We start from the raw sequence: 22,150 nt of genomic DNA on the forward strand, positions 1-22,150 counted from the left end.
GTCATGTGTTGAAAATATGATTGAGAGGCACTTACTCTGTCCCCACAGGTTCAATGATCCACTTGTGCTCCTCGATAGAAGGTGGTGTAGGTAGTCCGGCATTACCACGCAGCCACCCCTGCGGAGCACCCGGTGGCAAGTCACCCCACAACTCGGGATCAACCTCCCCTCCACCCTCCTCGCCCTCCTCCTCACCCTCCTCCTCGGCCTCCTCCTCCTCACTCTCCTCCTCGGCCTCCTCCTCCTCACCCTCCTCCTCGGCCTCCTCCTCGCCATCAGGAACATACTCCTCCTCCTCAGACTCAGAAGGTGCCTCTGTATGGGAGGGCATCGAAGAAGACCCTCCTATTTCGGACACGGCCCGGAGTTTTTTGCCCCGGCTGCCTCTCCCCCCACCTCCTCCTCCTCTAGGGGCTCTCCCCCCACCGCCTCCTCCTCTAGGGTCTCCTCCCCCGACCCCTCCACCTCCCTGTGAGGTGCCATCCTCGCGTAGTCGGGAGGGAACCTTGTGGGCTCGTCCACTCCGAGTAAGTCCTCCTTTGAGTTTACTGAGGAAACTGGCACCACTGGACTTGCCCATGATTAGCAAACCTGCATTGAGAAGAGAATAAACAATTAGTAAGGATATCAATTAAACAAGCATACAGGAAAAACATTAATACCAGAAGTGCATATTAAGCATACTATTGTAATGATCATTAAAAGAACTTACATTTTCTAGAACCCATATGAATCATCACTATTGTAATCTATTTGTGGAGCGGTCTCATCATCACTATCACGCATATCTTCTTCGTTGTCTGACAGAGGTGGAGGCTCTTCCTCATCATCAGCGTCTTCATTTAACTTTTCAAGCATAATTATGTCTCTTTGATTCACAACTGCCTCACCATCAATCCTTGCGTCGTCGTCGTTTGGGTCCAGGTCAACATAACCCAAGTCATCATCCTCGTTGTTTCGGACCACGTCATCATGTTCCTCTTGATAGAACACTCCCTCGTATGTCATGGGGTTTATGTTGTAGTAATCATCATCGTTCGGGTCCGGTAGCTTACCATGCGGCGACACCTTGAACACAACTTCCCAACCCTTTAGGTACTCTTTCTGGCATGGGTAAGGCAGATAATATACTTGTGTGGCCTGGGTAGCGGCGATAAAGAGATCAGCTCCGGCATAGACGGTTGATGGTTTAACTTCAACTAAACCAATAGAAGGCGTATGTCTCAGGCCCTTTTTGGGGTCGAACCATCGGCATTTGAACACAGTGAGACTTAGGTGTTCGCGGCCAAGTTTGAATGTAAGCTCGTATATTTTTCCTACCCTTCCGTAGTAATCTATTTTATTATCTCCTTCAGTGAAGACTCCGGTATTTATGGTTTTGGGATCAGGCCGACTGTTCTGGTGCTCCTCTGTATGGAAGCGATACCCATTCACATCATACTTTTCGCATGTCATGACGACAGGGTCAAAACCCATGGAAACCCATCTCAATTCTTCATCCATTGATTCGGTCAGATCATTTCCCTACAAGTTCAATTGAAATTATAGGGTGCATGAGTTTAATTGAAATTATAGGGTGCATGAGTTTAATTGAAAGTGTGAAAAATTACTTTCTCCATGAACCACGCAACGAAATTTTTCCTTCCATCAGCACCCTTTCGAAGAAGAGCAAGTGCCTCCGCTTCAGTAGGAGGCAGCATTCCTGTCCATTCTTCCTCAACGAATCGACTACAATAAGAAAAGCGGTATAAGAACTAGGCGCCGGGAGGGAGATTGAGCGGAATAACAAATATGGGCCAGCAGCTGTATGGATTAGACGACATACCATATGGATTGAACCCATCACCTGTTATAGCAACTCTGACATTCCTAGCCTCGGCTGCTTCCTCCGGGTACTTTATATCGAATGACTTCCATGCTTCACCTTTTGATGTATGTACAATTTTTTTTGGATTGTACCTTTTCCCTTCCTTGTGCCACTTCATCATTTTGGCAGACTCCTCGGTGATGAAAAGGCGCTGCAGTCTTTTTATAAAATCAAGATACCGAAGAACCTTCACAGGGATTTTTAGCTGCCGCTTCTGACCATGCTTATCGACCACCTCAATATACCGAGAGGAACCGCACTTCCTACAGTAGTTGTCATCCGCATACTCATGTCTAAACAAAAGGCAATTCTTTGGACAAACATGTATTTTCTCATAGTCCATGGAGAGCGCCTTCATGATTTTCTTCGTACCGTACATGGTTTTCGGCAGTTCATGGCCCTCGGGCAGGCTGTTAGCCCATACTCCCAGAAATGCTTCGAAGCAACCTCGGCTACAGCCGTACTCAGCCTTCACTGCCATCAGTTGCGAGATGGCATCCAGCACAGACAGCTTGGCACCCTCATAGAGAGGTTTCTTTGACGAGGCCAAGATTTCCAGGAAGGCCTTTGCGGTTTCCTCCGGCTCCTCCGGTTCATTCGCTGAATGTGACGGAGGTGTCGGCTGTGCAGCAAAGACATCATCTAGCATGTCTCTAACCCCATCGTCCTCATAACCAGCGATGCGTTGTCGTATCACATCCTCTCTACCACGGTCCCGCTGGGCAAAGTTTATCGGCATATTAAAGTTGGGCATAAATCCATGCGTGCGAAGGTGCTTAGTCATCTCACTCTTATCTCTGCGGATACGTCTCTTACATCTGGCACACGGGCATTCTGGCACCATCCTCATTGGACTACGGAATATCTCTTTCAAAAACACATCAGTTTTCTCGACCCACTCTGTTGTTACTTGATTCCGACGGAAAAACCCACTATACATCCACTGATTATCTGCCATTTCTGCTTTATTGGAAGCCACACAACAAAATTAAGGATTCATTTTAATTACCAACATCAATATTTTATTTTTTACAAGGTTGACGAGTAATCCACCTACATCTCTAATAGGTAAAGATGGGTCCTAATCCCACCCGAGAATGTGTAGATTGAGTACGGTCCATGCTCTACCCCATTCCGAGACAAAATTTCGGCAGCACCTCCCCGCTGTTCTCCAAATACACGTCTCGGCAAAATGCCGAGAGAATGTGCATCCGGAGAACAACAGGGAGGCGCCGCCGAAATCCTGTCTCGGAACGGGGTAGAGCATGAACAACGTACCCAATCTACACATCCTCGGGCTGTCCGTGGAAAGCGCTGGACAATCCGAAAGAGCTGCGGTGATAAATATGCAATTGAATGCATATTTATCGATGCAACCCTTTCGGACGGGAGACCTAGGTTACGCGACTTGATGTGAAAATTCAATCTAGTTAAAAGAGGCTAGGAGGTGAAGGTGGATTCGTAGCTCACCCTCCGCTGTAGAAGAAGTAGTCGAGCAGCGGCAGGATCACAGACCAAACCCAGACGACGAAGGCTCCAGGGAGATGAATACCACAAAGCCTGTAAATTTTGACGGCACCACATCACATAAAGCATTGACACTTCAAACTATGAAAAAAAATCATATTGCTAATGACATCTAGTCAAGGTTTTAGATCATCATGATACTTCAAATCCTAATTTTCATCAAGTGTCAAATTTTGTTCTTCAATTTTTTTAGCAAGATCATCATGATAAAATAACTACTCATCAGATACCAATTTTGTCAACATCACAAAATGAAACTATAGCTATTTGACAACATCTCAAATATGCCAATTTTGTTCTTCAAATTTGACAACATTTGACAACATCACTAAGTTGACCAAAGCTATAACTAACCAATATACATCAATCCATCCATTCATCCATACAACATGTATCTATCATATAACAAGCAGTAAAAAAATGCAAAACAAATGCAAAATAATGAAAAAAACCTCACCGGGGCGGCCGGGGACGGTGAGGCAGGGGCGGCCGGGGACGGTGAGGCAGGGGCGGCCGGGGCAGCGGCGAGCAGGGGCGGCGGTGGAGGGCCAAGGTAGGGGCGGCCGGGGACGGGAGGGCCGGGCGTGCGGGCCGGCAGGGGGAGGCCGGGGCGGTGTTGGGGTCGGGGGAAGGCCGTGGCGGCGCAGCGCAGCCGGGGGAGGCCGGGGCGACGGCGGGTGGAGACAACGACGGGGTGGGAGGGTCGCGCGGTCGGGGGAGAGCCGGGGCGATGTTGGGGTCGGGGGAGGGCCGTGCGGCGGCGGCGGCAGGTCGGGGTGGGGGGGGGCGCGGCGGTGCAGGTCGGGGTGGGGGGGGCGGCGGCGCAGGTCGTGGGGTGCGGCGGCGGCGCAGGTCGTCGTCGGGGTGGCAAAGAACGAGTGGCTGCAGGCTGCTGCGCGCTGGTGGGTGGATAAGGCCACCCTATGCCGACGGCTAAGCCGTCGGCATAGCTGAGGTCGCCACGTGGCAGCTATGCCGACGGCTTGGCCGTAGGCATATTTTTTTTAATGATTTTAATAGCTTATATTTTTTCTTCCTTCTGTTTTTTTATTTCATATAAATTTTTGATGTTTTTATAGTCATCAGTTATATTTCTATGCACAGAGGGGAGGTGAAGGCGCCACGTGGCATTAACTGTCTTCAAATATTATTAACTGTCTTCAAATATTATTAACCGTGTCATTGTCGTCCGTGAGGGGGGCCACGCACCGGAGACGCGTGCCGCCTCTTCGGACATGCCACAACACCATCCCGCATGTATGAGGGCCCGGTACGACGCTCCGGTGGCATTGCTACCCCCCAGGGCCCCCGTCTCGCCTAACCCTGTAGCGTTTGACCATCGGATCTAGCCCTTTGACTTTGCACGGACGGGATTTGACCAGTGGACCTCTCCACCCAGTTGTGTTAGGTCAGCCCATAGGGACACCCGGGAGCAACATCCGGGCCAAACCCACAGCTACATCCACTCCGTGTAGACCCGACGCGTCCATTTCCCCCCTCCAGGTGCCGGCGGCGGCGCCGTCCGTGAGGGGGGCCACGCACCGGAGACGCGTGCCGCCTCTTCGGACATGCCACAACACCACCCCGCATGTATGAGGGCCCGGTACGACGCTCCGGTGGCATTGCTACCCCCCCCAGGGCCCCCGTCCCGCCTAACCCTGTAGCGTTTGACCACGGGATCTAGCCTTTTGACTTCTCACGGACGGGATTTCACCAGTGTACCTCTCCACCCAGTTGTGTTAGGTCAGCCCATAGGGACACCCGGGAGCAACATCCGGGCCAAACCCACAGCTACATCCCCTCCGTGTAAACCCGACGCGTTCGTGAGGGGGGGCCACAACCCGGAGATGCGTGCCGCCTCTTCGGACATGCCACAACACCACCCCGCATGTATGAGGGCCCGGTACGACGCTCCGGTGGCATTGCTACCCCCCCCAGGGCCCCCGTCCCGGCTAACCCTGTAGCGTTTGACCACGGGATCTAGCCCTTTGACTTTGCACGGACGGGCTTTGACCAGTGGACCTCTCCACCCGGTTGTGTTAGGTCGGCCCAGAGGAACACTTTGGAGCAACATCCGGGCCAAACCCACAGCTACATCCACTCCGTGTAGACCCGACGCGTCCGTTTCCCCCCTCCAGGTGCCGCCGGCGGTGGCGTCCGTGAGGGGGGGGCACACCCCGGAGACGCGTGCTGGGCGTTTGCAACCGCCTCAACACTTCCAGATTTGTGAGAGGCCGCCTACGCAAGATTTGACGGTATGCTAGCCCCCGGAGGCCGCCGGCCACAGTCGTAGACGTGCGAAGAGCAATCCGCGTAGAGGGAAGTGTTCAGATACTTCTCCATCACAAAAAATTATGAAAAATTACCATGAGTCCTATAGCACATGTGCCCACGTTGTGTAAAAAACTCATGATTTTATCGCGCTCCAAGTATTTAATAATATTCACGCTGCATCGTTACCGCAGAACGTCTACTACCGTTTCATTGCCGTCCGTGAGGGGGGCCACAACCCGGAGACGCGTGCCGCCTCTTCGGACATGCCACAACACCACCCCGCATGTATGAGGGCCCGGTACGACGCTCCGGTGGCATTGCTACCCCCCAGGGCCCCCGTCCCGGCTAACCCTGTAGCGTTTGACCACGGGATCTAGCCCTTTGACTTTGCACGGACGGGCTTTGACCAGTGGACCTCTCCACCCGGTTGTGTTAGGTCGGCCCAGAGGAACACTTTGGAGCAACATCCGGGCCAAACCCACAGCTACATCCACTCCGTGTAGACCCGACGCGTCCGTTTCCCCCCTCCAGGTGCCGGCGGCGGCGGCGTCCGTGAGGGGGGGGGCACACCCCGGAGACGCGTGCTGGGCGTTTGCAACCGCCTCAACACTTCCAGATTTGTGAGAGGCCGCCTACGCAAGATTTGACGGTATGCTAGCCCCCGGAGGCCGCCGGCCACAGTCGTAGACGTGCGAAGAGCAATCCGCGTAGAGGGAAGTGTTCAGATACTTCTCCATCACAAAAAATTATGAAAAATTACCATCAGTCCTATAGCACATGTGCCCACGTTGTGTAAAAAACTCATGATTTTATCGCGCTCCAAGTATTTAATAATATTCACGCTGCATCGTTACCGCAGAACGTCTACTACCGTTTCATTGCCGTCCGTGAGGGGGGCCACAACCCGGAGACGCGTGCCGCCTCTTCGGACATGCCACAACACCACCCCGCATGTATGAGGGCCCGGTACGACGCTCCGGTGGCATTGCTACCCCCCCAGGGCCCCCGTCCCGGCTAACCCTGTAGCGTTTGACCACGGGATCTAGCCCTTTGACTTTGCACGGACGGGCTTTGACCAGTGGACCTCTCCACCCGGTTGTGTTAGGTCGGCCCAGAGGAACACTTTGGAGCAACATCCGGGCCAAACCCACAGCTACATCCACTCCGTGTAGACCCGACGCGTCCGTTTCCCCCCTCCAGGTGCCGGCGGCGGCGGCGTCCGTGAGGGGGGGGGCACACCCCGGAGACGCGTGCTGGGCGTTTGCAACCGCCTCAACACTTCCAGATTTGTGAGAGGCCGCCTACGCAAGATTTGACGGTATGCTAGCCCCCGGAGGCCGCCGGCCACAGTCGTAGACGTGCGAAGAGCAATCCGCGTAGAGGGAAGTGTTCAGATACTTCTCCATCACAAAAAATTATGAAAAATTACCATCAGTCCTATAGCACATGTGCCCACGTTGTGTAAAAAACTCATGATTTTATCGCGCTCCAAGTATTTAATAATATTCACGCTGCATCGTTACCGCAGAACGTCTACTACCGTTTCATTGCCGTCCGTGAGGGGGGCCACAACCCGGAGACGCGTGCCGCCTCTTCGGACATGCCACAACACCACCCCGCATGTATGAGGGCCCGGTACGACGCTCCGGTGGCATTGCTACCCCCCAGGGCCCCCGTCCCGGCTAACCCTGTAGCGTTTGACCACGGGATCTAGCCCTTTGACTTTGCACGGACGGGCTTTGACCAGTGGACCTCTCCACCCGGTTGTGTTAGGTCGGCCCAGAGGAACACTTTGGAGCAACATCCGGGCCAAACCCACAGCTACATCCACTCCGTGTAGACCCGACGCGTCCGTTTCCCCCCTCCAGGTGCCGGCGGCGGCGGCGTCCGTGAGGGGGGGGGCACACCCCGGAGACGCGTGCTGGGCGTTTGCAACCGCCTCAACACTTCCAGATTTGTGAGAGGCCGCCTACGCAAGATTTGACGGTATGCTAGCCCCCGGAGGCCGCCGGCCACAGTCGTAGACGTGCGAAGAGCAATCCGCGTAGAGGGAAGTGTTCAGATACTTCTCCATCACAAAAAATTATGAAAAATTACCATCAGTCCTATAGCACATGTGCCCACGTTGTGTAAAAAACTCATGATTTTATCGCGCTCCAAGTATTTAATAATATTCACGCTGCATCGTTACCGCAGAACGTCTACTACCGTTTCATTGCCGTCCGTGAGGGGGGCCACAACCCGGAGACGCGTGCCGCCTCTTCGGACATGCCACAACACCACCCCGCATGTATGAGGGCCCGGTACGACGCTCCGGTGGCATTGCTACCCCCCAGGGCCCCCGTCCCGGCTAACCCTGTAGCGTTTGACCACGGGATCTAGCCCTTTGACTTTGCACGGACGGGCTTTGACCAGTGGACCTCTCCACCCGGTTGTGTTAGGTCGGCCCAGAGGAACACTTTGGAGCAACATCCGGGCCAAACCCACAGCTACATCCACTCCGTGTAGACCCGACGCGTCCGTTTCCCCCCTCCAGGTGCCGGCGGCGGCGGCGTCCGTGAGGGGGGGCACACCCCGGAGACGCGTGCTGGGCGTTTGCAACCGCCTCAACACTTCCAGATTTGTGAGAGGCCGCCTACGCAAGATTTGACGGTATGCTAGCCCCCGGAGGCCGCCGGCCACAGTCGTAGACGTGCGAAGAGCAATCCGCGTAGAGGGAAGTGTTCAGATACTTCTCCATCACAAAAAATTATGAAAAATTACCATCAGTCCTATAGCACATGTGCCCACGTTGTGTAAAAAACTCATGATTTTATCGCGCTCCAAGTATTTAATAATATTCACGCTGCATCGTTACCGCAGAACGTCTACTACCGTTTCATTGCCGTCCGTGAGGGGGGCCACAACCCGGAGACGCGTGCCGCCTCTTCGGACATGCCACAACACCACCCCGCATGTATGAGGGCCCGGTACGACGCTCCGGTGGCATTGCTACCCCCCGGGCCCCCGTCCCGGCTAACCCTGTAGCGTTTGACCACGGGATCTAGCCCTTTGACTTTGCACGGACGGGCTTTGACCAGTGGACCTCTCCACCCGGTTGTGTTAGGTCGGCCCAGAGGAACACTTTGGAGCAACATCCGGGCCAAACCCACAGCTACATCCACTCCGTGTAGACCCGACGCGTCCGTTTCCCCCCTCCAGGTGCCGGCGGCGGCGGCGTCCGTGAGGGGGGGGGCACACCCCGGAGACGCGTGCTGGGCGTTTGCAACCGCCTCAACACTTCCAGATTTGTGAGAGGCCGCCTACGCAAGATTTGACGGTATGCTAGCCCCCGGAGGCCGCCGGCCACAGTCGTAGACGTGCGAAGAGCAATCCGCGTAGAGGGAAGTGTTCAGATACTTCTCCATCACAAAAAATTATGAAAAATTACCATCAGTCCTATAGCACATGTGCCCACGTTGTGTAAAAAACTCATGATTTTATCGCGCTCCAAGTATTTAATAATATTCACGCTGCATCGTTACCGCAGAACGTCTACTACCGTTTCATTGCCGTCCGTGAGGGGGGCCACAACCCGGAGACGCGTGCCGCCTCTTCGGACATGCCACAACACCACCCCGCATGTATGAGGGCCCGGTACGACGCTCCGGTGGCATTGCTACCCCCCAGGGCCCCCGTCCCGGCTAACCCTGTAGCGTTTGACCACGGGATCTAGCCCTTTGACTTTGCACGGACGGGCTTTGACCAGTGGACCTCTCCACCCGGTTGTGTTAGGTCGGCCCAGAGGAACACTTTGGAGCAACATCCGGGCCAAACCCACAGCTACATCCACTCCGTGTAGACCCGACGCGTCCGTTTCCCCCCTCCAGGTGCCGGCGGCGGCGGCGTCCGTGAGGGGGGGGCACACCCCGGAGACGCGTGCTGGGCGTTTGCAACCGCCTCAACACTTCCAGATTTGTGAGAGGCCGCCTACGCAAGATTTGACGGTATGCTAGCCCCCGGAGGCCGCCGGCCACAGTCGTAGACGTGCGAAGAGCAATCCGCGTAGAGGGAAGTGTTCAGATACTTCTCCATCACAAAAAATTATGAAAAATTACCATCAGTCCTATAGCACATGTGCCCACGTTGTGTAAAAAACTCATGATTTTATCGCGCTCCAAGTATTTAATAATATTCACGCTGCATCGTTACCGCAGAACGTCTACTACCGTTTCATTGCCGTCCGTGAGGGGGGCCACAACCCGGAGACGCGTGCCGCCTCTTCGGACATGCCACAACACCACCCCGCATGTATGAGGGCCCGGTACGACGCTCCGGTGGCATTGCTACCCCCCAGGGCCCCCGTCCCGGCTAACCCTGTAGCGTTTGACCACGGGATCTAGCCCTTTGACTTTGCACGGACGGGCTTTGACCAGTGGACCTCTCCACCCGGTTGTGTTAGGTCGGCCCAGAGGAACACTTTGGAGCAACATCCGGGCCAAACCCACAGCTACATCCACTCCGTGTAGACCCGACGCGTCCGTTTCCCCCCTCCAGGTGCCGGCGGCGGCGGCGTCCGTGAGGGGGGGGGGCACACCCCGGAGACGCGTGCTGGGCGTTTGCAACCGCCTCAACACTTCCAGATTTGTGAGAGGCCGCCTACGCAAGATTTGACGGTATGCTAGCCCCCGGAGGCCGCCGGCCACAGTCGTAGACGTGCGAAGAGCAATCCGCGTAGAGGGAAGTGTTCAGATACTTCTCCATCACAAATAATTATGAAAAATTACCATCAGTCCTATAGCACATGTGCCCACGTTGTGTAAAAAACTCATGATTTTATCGCGCTCCAAGTATTTAATAATATTCACGCTGCATCGTTACCGCAGAACGTCTACTACCGTTTCATTGCCGTCCGTGAGGGGGGCCACAACCCGGAGAAGCGTGCCGCCTCTTCGGACATGCCACAACACCACTCCGCATGTATGAGGGCCCGATACGATGCTCCGGTGGCATTGCTACCCCCCGGGCCCCCGTCCCGGCTAACCCTGTAGCGTTTGACCACGGGATCTAGCCCTTTGACTTTGCACGGACGGGCTTTGACCAGTGGACCTCTCCACCCGGTTGTGTTAGGTCGGCCCAGAGGAACACTTTGGAGCAACATCCGGGCCAGACCCACAGCTACATCCACTCCGTGTAGACCCGACGCGTCCGTTTCCCCCCTCCAGGTGCCGGCGGCGGCGGCGTCCGTGAGGGGGGGGCACACCCCGGAGACGCGTGCTGGGCGTTTGCAACCGCCTCAACACTTCCAGATTTGTGAGAGGCCGCCTACGCAAGATTTGACGGTATGCTAGCCCCCGGAGGCCGCCGGCCACAGTCGTAGACGTGCGAAGAGCAATCCGCGTAGAGGGAAGTGTTCAGATACTTCTCCATCACAAAAAATTATGAAAAATTACCATCAGTCCTATAGCACATGTGCCCACGTTGTGTAAAAAACTCATGATTTTATCGCGCTCCAAGTATTTAATAATATTCATGCTGCATCGTTACCGCAGAACGTCTACTACCGTTTCATTGCCGTCCGTGAGGGGGGCCACAACCCGGAGACGCGTGCCGCCTCTTCGGACATGCCACAACACCACCCCGCATGTATGAGGGCCCGGTACGACGCTCCGGTGGCATTGCTACCCCCCAGGGCCCCCGTCCCGGCTAACCCTGTAGCGTTTGACCACGGGATCTAGCCCTTTGACTTTGCACGGACGGGCTTTGACCAGTGGACCTCTCCACCCGGTTGTGTTAGGTCGGCCCAGAGGAACACTTTGGAGCAACATCCGGGCCAAACCCACAGCTACATCCACTCCGTGTAGACCCGACGCGTCCGTTTCCCCCCTCCAGGTGCCGGCGGCGGCGGCGTCCGTGAGGGGGGGGGCACACCCCGGAGACGCGTGCTGGGCGTTTGCAACCGCCTCAACACTTCCAGATTTGTGAGAGGCCGCCTACGCAAGATTTGACGGTATGCTAGCCCCCGGAGGCCGCCGGCCACAGTCGTAGACGTGCGAAGAGCAATCCGCGTAGAGGGAAGTGTTCAGATACTTCTCCATCACAAAAAATTATGAAAAATTACCATCAGTCCTATAGCACATGTGCCCACGTTGTGTAAAAAACTCATGATTTTATCGCGCTCCAAGTATTTAATAATATTCACGCTGCATCGTTACCGCAGAACGTCTACTACCGTTTCATTGCCGTCCGTGAGGGGGGCCACAACCCGGAGACGCGTGCCGCCTCTTCGGACATGCCACAACACCACCCCGCATGTATGAGGGCCCGGTACGACGCTCCGGTGGCATTGCTACCCCCCAGGGCCCCCGTCCCGGCTAACCCTGTAGCGTTTGACCACGGGATCTAGCCCTTTGACTTTGCACGGACGGGCTTTGACCAGTGGACCTCTCCACCCGGTTGTGTTAGGTCGGCCCAGAGGAACACTTTGGAGCAACATCCGGGCCAAACCCACAGCTACATCCACTCCGTGTAGACCCGACGCGTCCGTTTCCCCCCTCCAGGTGCCGGCGGCGGCGGCGTCCGTGAGGGGGGGGGCACACCCCGGAGACGCGTGCTGGGCGTTTGCAACCGCCTCAACACTTCCAGATTTGTGAGAGGCCGCCTACGCAAGATTTGACGGTATGCTAGCCCCCGGAGGCCGCCGGCCACAGTCGTAGACGTGCGAAGAGCAATCCGCGTAGAGGGAAGTGTTCAGATACTTCTCCATCACAAAAAATTATGAAAAATTACCATCAGTCCTATAGCACATGTGCCCACGTTGTGTAAAAAACTCATGATTTTATCGCGCTCCAAGTATTTAATAATATTCACGCTGCATCGTTACCGCAGAACGTCTACTACCGTTTCATTGCCGTCCGTGAGGGGGGCCACAACCCGGAGACGCGTGCCGCCTCTTCGGACATGCCACAACACCACCCCGCATGTATGAGGGCCCGGTACGACGCTCCGGTGGCATTGCTACCCCCCAGGGCCCCCGTCCCGGCTAACCCTGTAGCGTTTGACCACGGGATCTAGCCCTTTGACTTTGCACGGACGGGCTTTGACCAGTGGACCTCTCCACCCGGTTGTGTTAGGTCGGCCCAGAGGAACACTTTGGAGCAACATCCGGGCCAAACCCACAGCTACATCCACTCCGTGTAGACCCGACGCGTCCGTTTCCCCCCTCCAGGTGCCGGCGGCGGCGGCGTCCGTGAGGGGGGGGGGCACACCCCGGAGACGCGTGCTGGGCGTTTGCAACCGCCTCAACACTTCCAGATTTGTGAGAGGCCGCCTACGCAAGATTTGACGGTATGCTAGCCCCCGGAGGCCGCCGGCCACAGTCGTAGACGTGCGAAGAGCAATCCGCGTAGAGGGAAGTGTTCAGATACTTCTCCATCACAAAAAATTATGAAAAATTACCATCAGTCCTATAGCACATGTGCCCACGTTGTGTAAAAAACTCATGATTTTATCGCGCTCCAAGTATTTAATAATATTCACGCTGCATCGTTACCGCAGAACGTCTACTACCGTTTCATTGCCGTCCGTGAGGGGGGCCACAACCCGGAGACGCGTGCCGCCTCTTCAGACATGCCACAACACCACCCCGCATGTATGAGGGCCCGGTACGACGCTCCGGTGGCATTGCTACCCCCCGGGCCCCCGTCCCGGCTAACCCTGTAGCGTTTGACCACGGGATCTAGCCCTTTGACTTTGCACGGACGGGCTTTGACCAGTGGACCTCTCCACCCGGTTGTGTTAGGTCGGCCCAGAGGAACACTTTGGAGCAACATCCGGGCCAGACCCACAGCTACATCCACTCCGTGTAGACCCGACGCGTCCGTTTCCCCCCTCCAGGTGCCGGCGGCGGCGGCGTCCGTGAGGGGGGGGCACGTCCCGGAGACGCGTGCCGCCTCTTCGGACATGCCACAACACCACCCCGCATGTATGAGGGCCCGCTACGACGCTCCGGTGGCATTGCTACCCCCAGGGCCCCCGTCCCGCCTAACCCTGGAGCGGTTGACCACGAGATCTAGCCTTCTGACTTCCCACGGACGGGCTTTGACCAGTGGACCTCTCCACCCGGTTGTCTTAGGTCGGCCCAGAGGGACACCCGGGAGCAACATCCGGGCAAAAACCACAGCTACATCCACTCCGTGTAGACCCGACGCGTCCGTTTCCCCCCTCCAGGTGCCGGCGGCGGCGCCGTCCATGAGGGGGGGCACACCGCGGATGTGAGGGGGGTCACTCTCTGGAGACGGGTGTCGGGCGTTTGCAACTGCCACAAAACTTCTGTCGGCATAGCTGTTTTTATTTTAATAAAATATAAGGATCTATATTTAAAAGAACATGACCGCACATTATTAACGTGCTCGAAAAAATACAAACTATATATATATATATATATATATATATATATATATATATTCATAATATATGAAAAAAATACAAACTACATATATATTCATATGTATGTTTATATGCCGTCGGCATAGATCCGACCAGCGTGCCGCGGATCACTGACGTGGCAGATATGCCGACGGCAGCCGTCGGCATAGCCTCTGCATGGTGCGGCCTGGATCAATGACGTGGCCTGCGGACCTATGCCGACGGCCCCCCGTCTAGGCCGTCGGCATAGCTCTGACGCCGTTTGCCAGGGGGTGGCCGGGCCCCACGTGTATGCCGACGGCCTTCGTAAGCCGACGGTAGCTGTCGGCGTATATGTAGCTAGGCCGACGGCCATTTTATGCCGACGGGTGCCGTCGGCTTATCTCTGCGTAGCCCGACGGCCTTTGTACGCCGACGGCCAGAACCAGGTTGTCGGCATATCTCCGGAGAAGCCGACGGGGGCCGTCGGCATTGTTCTGGCCGTCGGGGTATGGCCCTGTTCCGGTAGTGAATACGTGTTGTGGGACCTGCTGGTCGGCGACTTGTACAAAAGCAAGTACTGGTCAAATACCTCTAAGTAGTTTACTCCCTCCGTAAACTAATATAAGAGTGTTTAGATTACTACTTTAGTGATCTAAATGCTCTTATATTAGTTTACAGAGGAAGTACTATACTTGAGAAGAAGACCAGCACCTAGCATCTCCATTTGAAAATACAGTGGACGTACGCTTACAGTAGTATTTGACACCACACGTACGTACACGCGCAAAAGGGCATAAGATCGATAACCCTTGATCATATGTGGGATGATTGATCAGCTCGGAATTTAGGATACAATAAACTATAAACAGTGTAAAGGTGGGGTAAAGATGCTTGCGAGATTTAACTTGCATTGCATCACCACACAACATTCTAGTAGCCAGTAAGGGGGGAGCTTTTTGTCAGAAGCGGAGGAAGAATATTATATGTCGATAAGCTTAGCAAGTGGGAGTGGAATTGTTAGTCGCTGCTGGTGACAAGGACGCGACGCCGATCTCCTCAACCGGAGATGGAGCCTGGCCCCGGCCGTATAAATGGCGGGCACGGCGCGGGGAGATTCTAGCTGTCATACAAGCCGGGAACCGGAGCCAGCAAGCTCATAATCCCACTGCTGATAGCGTAGCCACACCCATCAAATTAATAGTATTAATCGTAGTAGCTAAATTAGATCAGCAAGTTGGAGTAATATATAGCAAGGGAGGGCGCGTCATGGACGCGATGAGCAGCGCGGTGTTGCAGGGGGCGTGGAGGAAGGGGCCATGGACGGCGCTGGAGGACCGGCTGCTGACCGAGTACGTGCAGCAGCAGGGCGAGGGCAGCTGGAACTCCGTCGCCAAGCTCACCGGGCTGCGGCGGAGCGGCAAGAGCTGCCGGCTGCGGTGGGTGAACTACCTCCGGCCGGACCTGAAGCGGGGCAAGATCACCGCCGACGAGGAGACCGTCATCCTCCAGCTCCACGCCATGCTCGGCAACAGGTAAGCACGCACGCTTCATCTCATCTATGAGACGTGTACAGTCTACTACAGTGCAAGTGGCTGTAGTAGATGCTCACGTACTGTATGACTGTATCTTCTTGGGTGCGCGGGCGGTGCCTAACTGAGCGACGCGTGGGTGAATGGATGGACGGACGCAGGTGGTCGGCGATCGCGCGGTGCCTGCCGGGGAGGACGGACAACGAGATCAAGAACTACTGGCGGACGCACTTCAAGAAGGCGCGGCCGTCCAGGCGGGCCAGGGCGCAGCTGCTGCACCAGTACCAGCTCCAGCAGCAGCAGCAGCACCGCCAGTACCTCCACGCGCTGCACCTCCTCCAGCAGCAGCAGCAGCAGATGCAGATGCAGCTACAGGAGAATCACCACCACCAGCAGCAGCAGCAGGCGATGATGATGGCGCAGCAGAGCCCGCCGGAGGAGGACCAGGCCGTGATCACCGCCGTCGGCAACATGAACAGCATGGAGACTGCAGAGTGCTACTGCCCGTGCCCGGCGGCGTCGGCGGTGCTCGACCTCCCGCTCCCGGCCGACGACGAGGACGCGCTGTGGGACAGCCTCTGGCGGCTCGTCGACGGCGAGGACGGCTCCAGCGGAGGCGACTCAGGCGAGTACTAGGCTACTGCATGTGCTAATACTACTACGGCAATGTGCATGTGTCCCGTTGTAAAGAAAGAAAGAAAGGAAGGAGAGGTATACAATACTGCCTGCAGGTTAATTTCAGTACTATACTGGCCGCTGGGATATCATCCCGGCGGTGATAGCTAGGAAGGATCATGCATGCATGCATGATCACGCACGCATGCCAATAGTTCTTCTTCATGCATGTCCCGTGTACATGTTTACGTTTTTACCCATGACCATGAGCCATGATGAGCCCATGATCAGGTGCACTGTACCAACATCTTCACTTAGCATGTCAACAAAGCTAGCTTGTAAATTGCAGCAGCAACAGCATCATGTAATTTTGGTCTCGCTTCTCAGTCAGTCAATCAAGCACATTTTCTTCAGTCGATGAACAAGCAGTGCAGCAGATCCCTACCCACCTGGCAATATTTTATGCACCTTGCAGCTAATTCGCTGTACAAAAAATGGCCACGCACACCTATCTTCACAATTGGTTATCAATCGTACACATAGTTACTCAATGCTTGACAGTGGATTTATCATATATAGCATGTTATTATGATCCAAGCGGCCGTATGCTTAATGTTTTCCTTTGCATATATGGGAGGACAGGAGCTTGACCGAGTTGCTCAACTCACCATATATGAATTCAGTTGCGATACGAGCTATTTGTTGTAAGGGTTGCTGTTGCGATACGAGCTATTTGGAAGTGCAGAAACAATGCTTGCTTTCGTATCTTCCCTTATGATCCTACTAGTGTACTTGATCAACACAAGATTCTTGGTCTGGCATTCAGAGAAGAGGAATATGCGCACTGCAAGTTAAACTAGTAAAACTGCCGCTTTAGGTGGCGGCTGAGATCTTCAGCAGGAAGAGGAACCTCATATGGGACGCTGCTGTATTATCAATTTCACGACGAATTAAATTGGCAAACTCTGCTCCTCAATTTTTTTTAAAAAAATTCTGCACAAGCCAGCCAAATTCAGAAACTGAACAGACATAACCAACACCGTCGGCCAAGAATGCGGTGCAAAAAAATGTTGTTATTAAGCAACTCTTAAAAGCTTTCACCATCCACATCAATTCAAGGGTGACATTTCTGCAAGACAAAACCACACCAAAGATAATGAAAAGGAGGAAATCACACAATTTTCACCGCTATCAGGTATGACATTTATCATTCCCATTCGAGCGTCGCTGATCATGTACAGGAAACTACTTGTACTTGTATGTCCCAAGATCAATTAATTTTTCTAACCCCATGCCCACTAGGCCACTAGAGTATTTAAAATAAATATACCGAAGCAATAGCTGTAGGAATAATCAAACTAAAAAATAATTCGGATAGCCTCAAATCACCTAACCACTTCACAAGTTATTTCCTGAAGCTTGGTTCTGATGAATAAGCAACGCACGTCACGCCACGTCAGGCCAGCCGCTCGGAGAAGGACTTTGTCGACCTCACCGACCGGCCGGAGCCGCGTGAAGGAGCAACGGTCGGGGAGCGGTTCAGCATTTCGACGACGGCGGGCACGAGAGCCTGCGAGCGGTGCAGCATGTCGACCATCGACGGCGTCTGGTAGGTGTGGATTTGGGTGTTGAGCTCCGTCGAGTCGCCGCGCGCCGTGGCCCTCTGCCATGAGTGCGAGCTCAGGCCTGCCAGCATGAAGGCCCTGCCGGACTCGTCGTACCTCCGCCGGCTCTCCACCCTCTCCTGCATCTCCCTCAGCTCCGTGATCAGCGCCAGGCACTGGCTGTCTGAAGATTGCGCTGCCTGCGACTCCAGGATCCTCGTGCGGCCTTCGAGGATCGACACGGCCTGGGAGAAATCGCCTCCGTCGGCCGCGGCCCGCGCAGCGGACATGTCCTCCATGGCTTGAACGCGGTGCCACTCGCGCTCAACCTCGGGAGACATTTTGCAGTCCACAGAGTATGCAGGACGCTCGACACTCACTTCTTCACCCTGCACCTGAATGCTCTCTGTTGTAACTGCGTCTTGGTATGTACAGCTTGGCTTGATCAGTACAGTCTGCTGCCCCAGTGCAGCTGGGACATGGAGGGTGATCAGAAACCCCCTCTCTTCATCTGCATACAGGTCGCCTATATCGACTGACCCGTTACGTCCATCCACGGCTACTTCACTTGCATAGCCACCTGACTTGATGGAGGTGAGTAGCACGCTTTCATCCACACACTCGATGCCCAGCCGCATCTCCTTAACCACAACACTGAGGAGGCCACCAATACACTGAGCAAATCCATTCTGGATTGAGCCTTCGGCGTCGATAAATGAGAATGTGCCGCTAGATGTCTCCGCAATAGCGTGCATCGCCGCCGAGTCATGATCTGCACCGAAACCAAAGGTGTGGATTTGCACATGATTACCTGTTCCAGGCAGGATTGAGGGAGGAACAAGCATGCTGTGGTTTGTCTGAACCCCATCGTCATAGGTTGGCACCGAATATGTGTCTTGACCATCCGACAGAAGAATGATGCTGCAAACAGGATTCTTCATCCGACGGTGCTCGATGACTTTAGCACCCTTCTTTAGCCCATCAGAAATGTTTGTGCCGCCACCATCAACAAGGGAATTCACAGCCTGCATGGCTTGCATTCGTCCGTTGACGTTCATTTGGCGAAGGGGAAAGAGCCTCCGTGCCGTAGACGAGAAGGCAATGACAGACAGCCGGTCATTGGGCCCAAGCGTCTGGATGACAAAGCCCATTGCCTTCTTGAGAAGTGCAAGTTTGGCCCCTTTCATGCTGCCACTGACATCAAGCACGGTCACAAGGTCAAGAGGCGCACGGGAGCTCACCGACTCCAAGGACTTCGGAGCCTTGAGATGAATCAAGATAGAAAAGACCTTCTGGGTCACTGACTGCTGTATGGCCTGCACTTCTGCATATGTCTTGATTTCAACCGAACCAGTGACTGCATTGTTCTCCTCCACATTTTCAGACTGAATATCTATTTGCTCATCGTCATTGAAAATGTCTGCCTCGGGAGTACGGAAGACAGGAAATTGCTCCAGCAGATTTCCACTGTATGAGTTGGAAAGCCTGCGGATAACAGCCATGTGTCCGTCGTCTTGGGGCCAATTTACCGGGCTTACTCTAGCTCTCCCATGGGTGGCATCTGCAAGTTGAGGTCCCTGGAAGGGCAGTTCTTTCCAGTCGGCACGGCATATTGGGCAGATATGGTTGCCATGCCTGACATTTGAAGTGATGCAATGGAAATGGAACTTATGGGAGCATTCAGCAGTAAACAGGGCCTGTCCGTGCCCTGTCCTCATACTGCCAAGGCAGATGGCGCATACCCTCTGAAATCAAGAAAGCCAGCGCAGAAGAGTTAGCATGATAGAATCAGAGCTTGCAACTGAGCACAAAAAGAAAAATAGCTTCTACCCCAATTGGTTATATGAATGATGCGTAAAAATGTGCTCTGAATAATGCCATTGAAACACTTGTGTTGATGTAAACATCAGACAAGCACACTAACAGTGTTGCAGATTTTCATACGACATGCTGCGGATAAGCAAGACTGCATGAGGCTCTGTACAACCAATCAAACGGAAGGAATTTATCACGCAATAGAAGAGAAGAACTAAAGGTTGGTTATAAACTTATCATGAAGGTCCAAGAGCCAGAATTTGCATACCTTGAAAATTGGCATAGAGAACTACTACCAATCAAACATCAGGTGTAGTATGAAAAATGCTAGTATCAACATACCATACTAAATCAACTGAGAATTTGGGTATTAACACATGTAGACGATATCAGAAAATACGAACCGGAACATCCTAACACTATATTCTGCTTTCATTCATTCTTGGTAAGCATTAACAATCAGAGCGGTAAAACCAGAATAAATTAACATACTTTTCTTTCGAAAGAAAGGGCTTTTCCACCCATTTTATTGAATGAAACCACAGTAAGCATAGTCATGAAGGAGCTCGGGAGCAGTCCATGTGACTGACCAGAGGAAAATTAACACAGTACTATTTCGCTATATAAAGTGGGTTGGCAATTTGGCATGAGAAAATATTCTTTGCAAGTCAAAGTAATTCACCACGTTGCACGAAGGACTCTGGTTGTTGAAGCCAACTGACAGAGAGCCCAAGATCAAGTCAAATTAGATGGGCCTACCAACCAGTCAAAGCACATGGAAAGGAAAACGGCAGGAAAAATTGAATAGGAAAAGGTTACTGCATTATGCAGTTAAAATTGAACAAACTGCACCACAAGGCATCACAGGTTAAGCCTTCAGTGGCAGTGTAACTGTAGAAAAACATGCAATATTTTCATCAAAAAAGAAAAAAAGATGCAATCCATGAGCTACAGCTCTAGCCTGGCCTCCAAACTCAATCCGGTGGGCCATGCCCTGGCCCATGGATTTTATATTTATTTAAAAAATAACATGTTAGGCACGTGGGCAACTACACTAGTATAGTATAGTATAGTATAATCCTCATATGTTAATTTCAGTTGGTGATCACAAGGTAGGAGTAGGACAAGTTGGAGAGACTTTTCAGTTTGGCGATTTCCCTGTGAGGAAACTTATTACCGCCTTGGTGGCACCTGACCGGTCAAAACAAAATGAGGACCAGCTGGAAGCAAGAGAAAACAATTTTTGGTAACTGAAACCCGCAGGCAGCTGGTGACAGACGAGAAAGCAAAAGAATTGGCGTGACTTGCGTATCTGGTTAACAGTTGGAGAATTGGTGAGCACATTCAATGATTATCACAGTATATCTTTTAAATTTTAATGTTATTAAGAGAAGGCACACCAAAAGAAATAAATTTCTCCCGATTTTGTTTGTTTGCTTGTCTGACGGAGATCGCACGCGGAAACGATGAACTCCGGCGAACTCGCACGGCGGTCTTTCACTGCCTACACGCAGAGATGGGACACGGAAATGATGAACACTGTTTTTTTTATCGGAGGTAGAACAAATCCAAAAATATTCGAGACGTGGTAGCACGATCTTTTCCCCGGCGTGTCCACGCGGTTTGGCACGGGGCAGAGCGATTAGGAGATGGATGGATGGAGATGGCCAAGAAGATGGAACCCTCACCTTGGAGCCCCGGCTGCCGGAGCTGGAGAGCCGCCGCGAGGACGCGGACGGCGACCTGGCCCTCTCCTCCTCCGCCGTCGCAGGGCCCGGCGCCGCGGCCGACGGCGGATGGTGCGCCTCGCGTCCCGGCGGCGGCGGCGGCGCGTCCTCGAGGGCCCTCTGGCGGTCCGGCAGGCGGATGCAGAGCTTGGTGGCGAGCGCGCGCTTGGCCCGGCCCCAGGCGTCCGCCATTGCTGGCTCCTCCCGACGCGACCCGACCCGGTCCCTCTCTCGCGCACGCAGAGGTGGGAGCGGAAGTGGGATCGCTCGATCGGCGGAGGAAGCGGATCAGGGAGGAGCGCCGGAGGGAGGGAGGGAGTTGGTTGGGTCGGGTCCGTCTTCTCCTCGCCGCGCGCGTCCGCTTCTTGGTTTATTATGCGGGATGGGAGCGTCTCGGCGAATAAAACAACGGGGAGCAGGGGAAACTTGTTCGTGCCTCGCTTCCCGTTTTGCCCTCGGGTGGGAGGGTGTGGACGCGCCGGGATCCCCGTCAGCGCGGGGCGTTTCGGGGATTTCGCGCCCGTGGCGCGTACTTGGTGACTCTGTCAGTCTGCCTCCGCGCTTCGAATTGAGGGTTTGTCTTTTTTTTTTTTGAGGGAATTGAGGGTTTGTCTTGTGTGGATGAACAATTGAATTCCTCAGTTTCGGTCTGTTCCGATTCGATTTTGCCGATGAAGGTTTGTGCACGGTTCGGACCTTTGCCACGTAGGCATTCAAACCCCACTCAGAGCCTTGCTTTTATCACCCAACCCTTGCATCATTGCTCTATATCCACGTAGTCCGAAACCGATGTTGCTGTTGTAC

General features: G+C 54.0%; 2 protein-coding genes across 2 annotated transcripts; one reads left to right on the forward strand and one right to left on the reverse strand.

The window, feature by feature from the left end:
- The first annotated feature begins 15,201 nt into the window (after positions 1-15,201).
- Positions 15,202-16,613, forward strand: LOC123093751 (transcription factor WER). Its single transcript, XM_044515795.1, has 2 exons — positions 15,202-15,588; positions 15,747-16,613. The coding sequence occupies exons 1-2, from the start codon at positions 15,323-15,325 to the stop codon at positions 16,219-16,221; spliced, it is 741 nt and encodes a 246-aa protein (XP_044371730.1). The 5' UTR covers positions 15,202-15,322; the 3' UTR covers positions 16,222-16,613.
- A 758-nt stretch (positions 16,614-17,371) lies between these two features.
- On the reverse strand, positions 17,372-21,729 carry LOC123093750 (E3 ubiquitin-protein ligase WAV3). Its single transcript, XM_044515794.1, has 2 exons — positions 21,308-21,729; positions 17,372-19,549 (listed from the first exon to the last, which is right to left on the reverse strand). Exons 1-2 carry the CDS (start codon positions 21,536-21,538, stop codon positions 17,657-17,659), a joined length of 2,124 nt encoding a protein of 707 aa, XP_044371729.1. The 5' UTR covers positions 21,539-21,729; the 3' UTR covers positions 17,372-17,656.
- Positions 21,730-22,150: the final 421 nt, after the last annotated feature.

Source organism: Triticum aestivum, chromosome 4B, assembly GCF_018294505.1.
Source record: "Triticum aestivum cultivar Chinese Spring chromosome 4B, IWGSC CS RefSeq v2.1, whole genome shotgun sequence".
Taxonomy (NCBI): Eukaryota; Viridiplantae; Streptophyta; class Magnoliopsida; order Poales; family Poaceae; genus Triticum; species Triticum aestivum.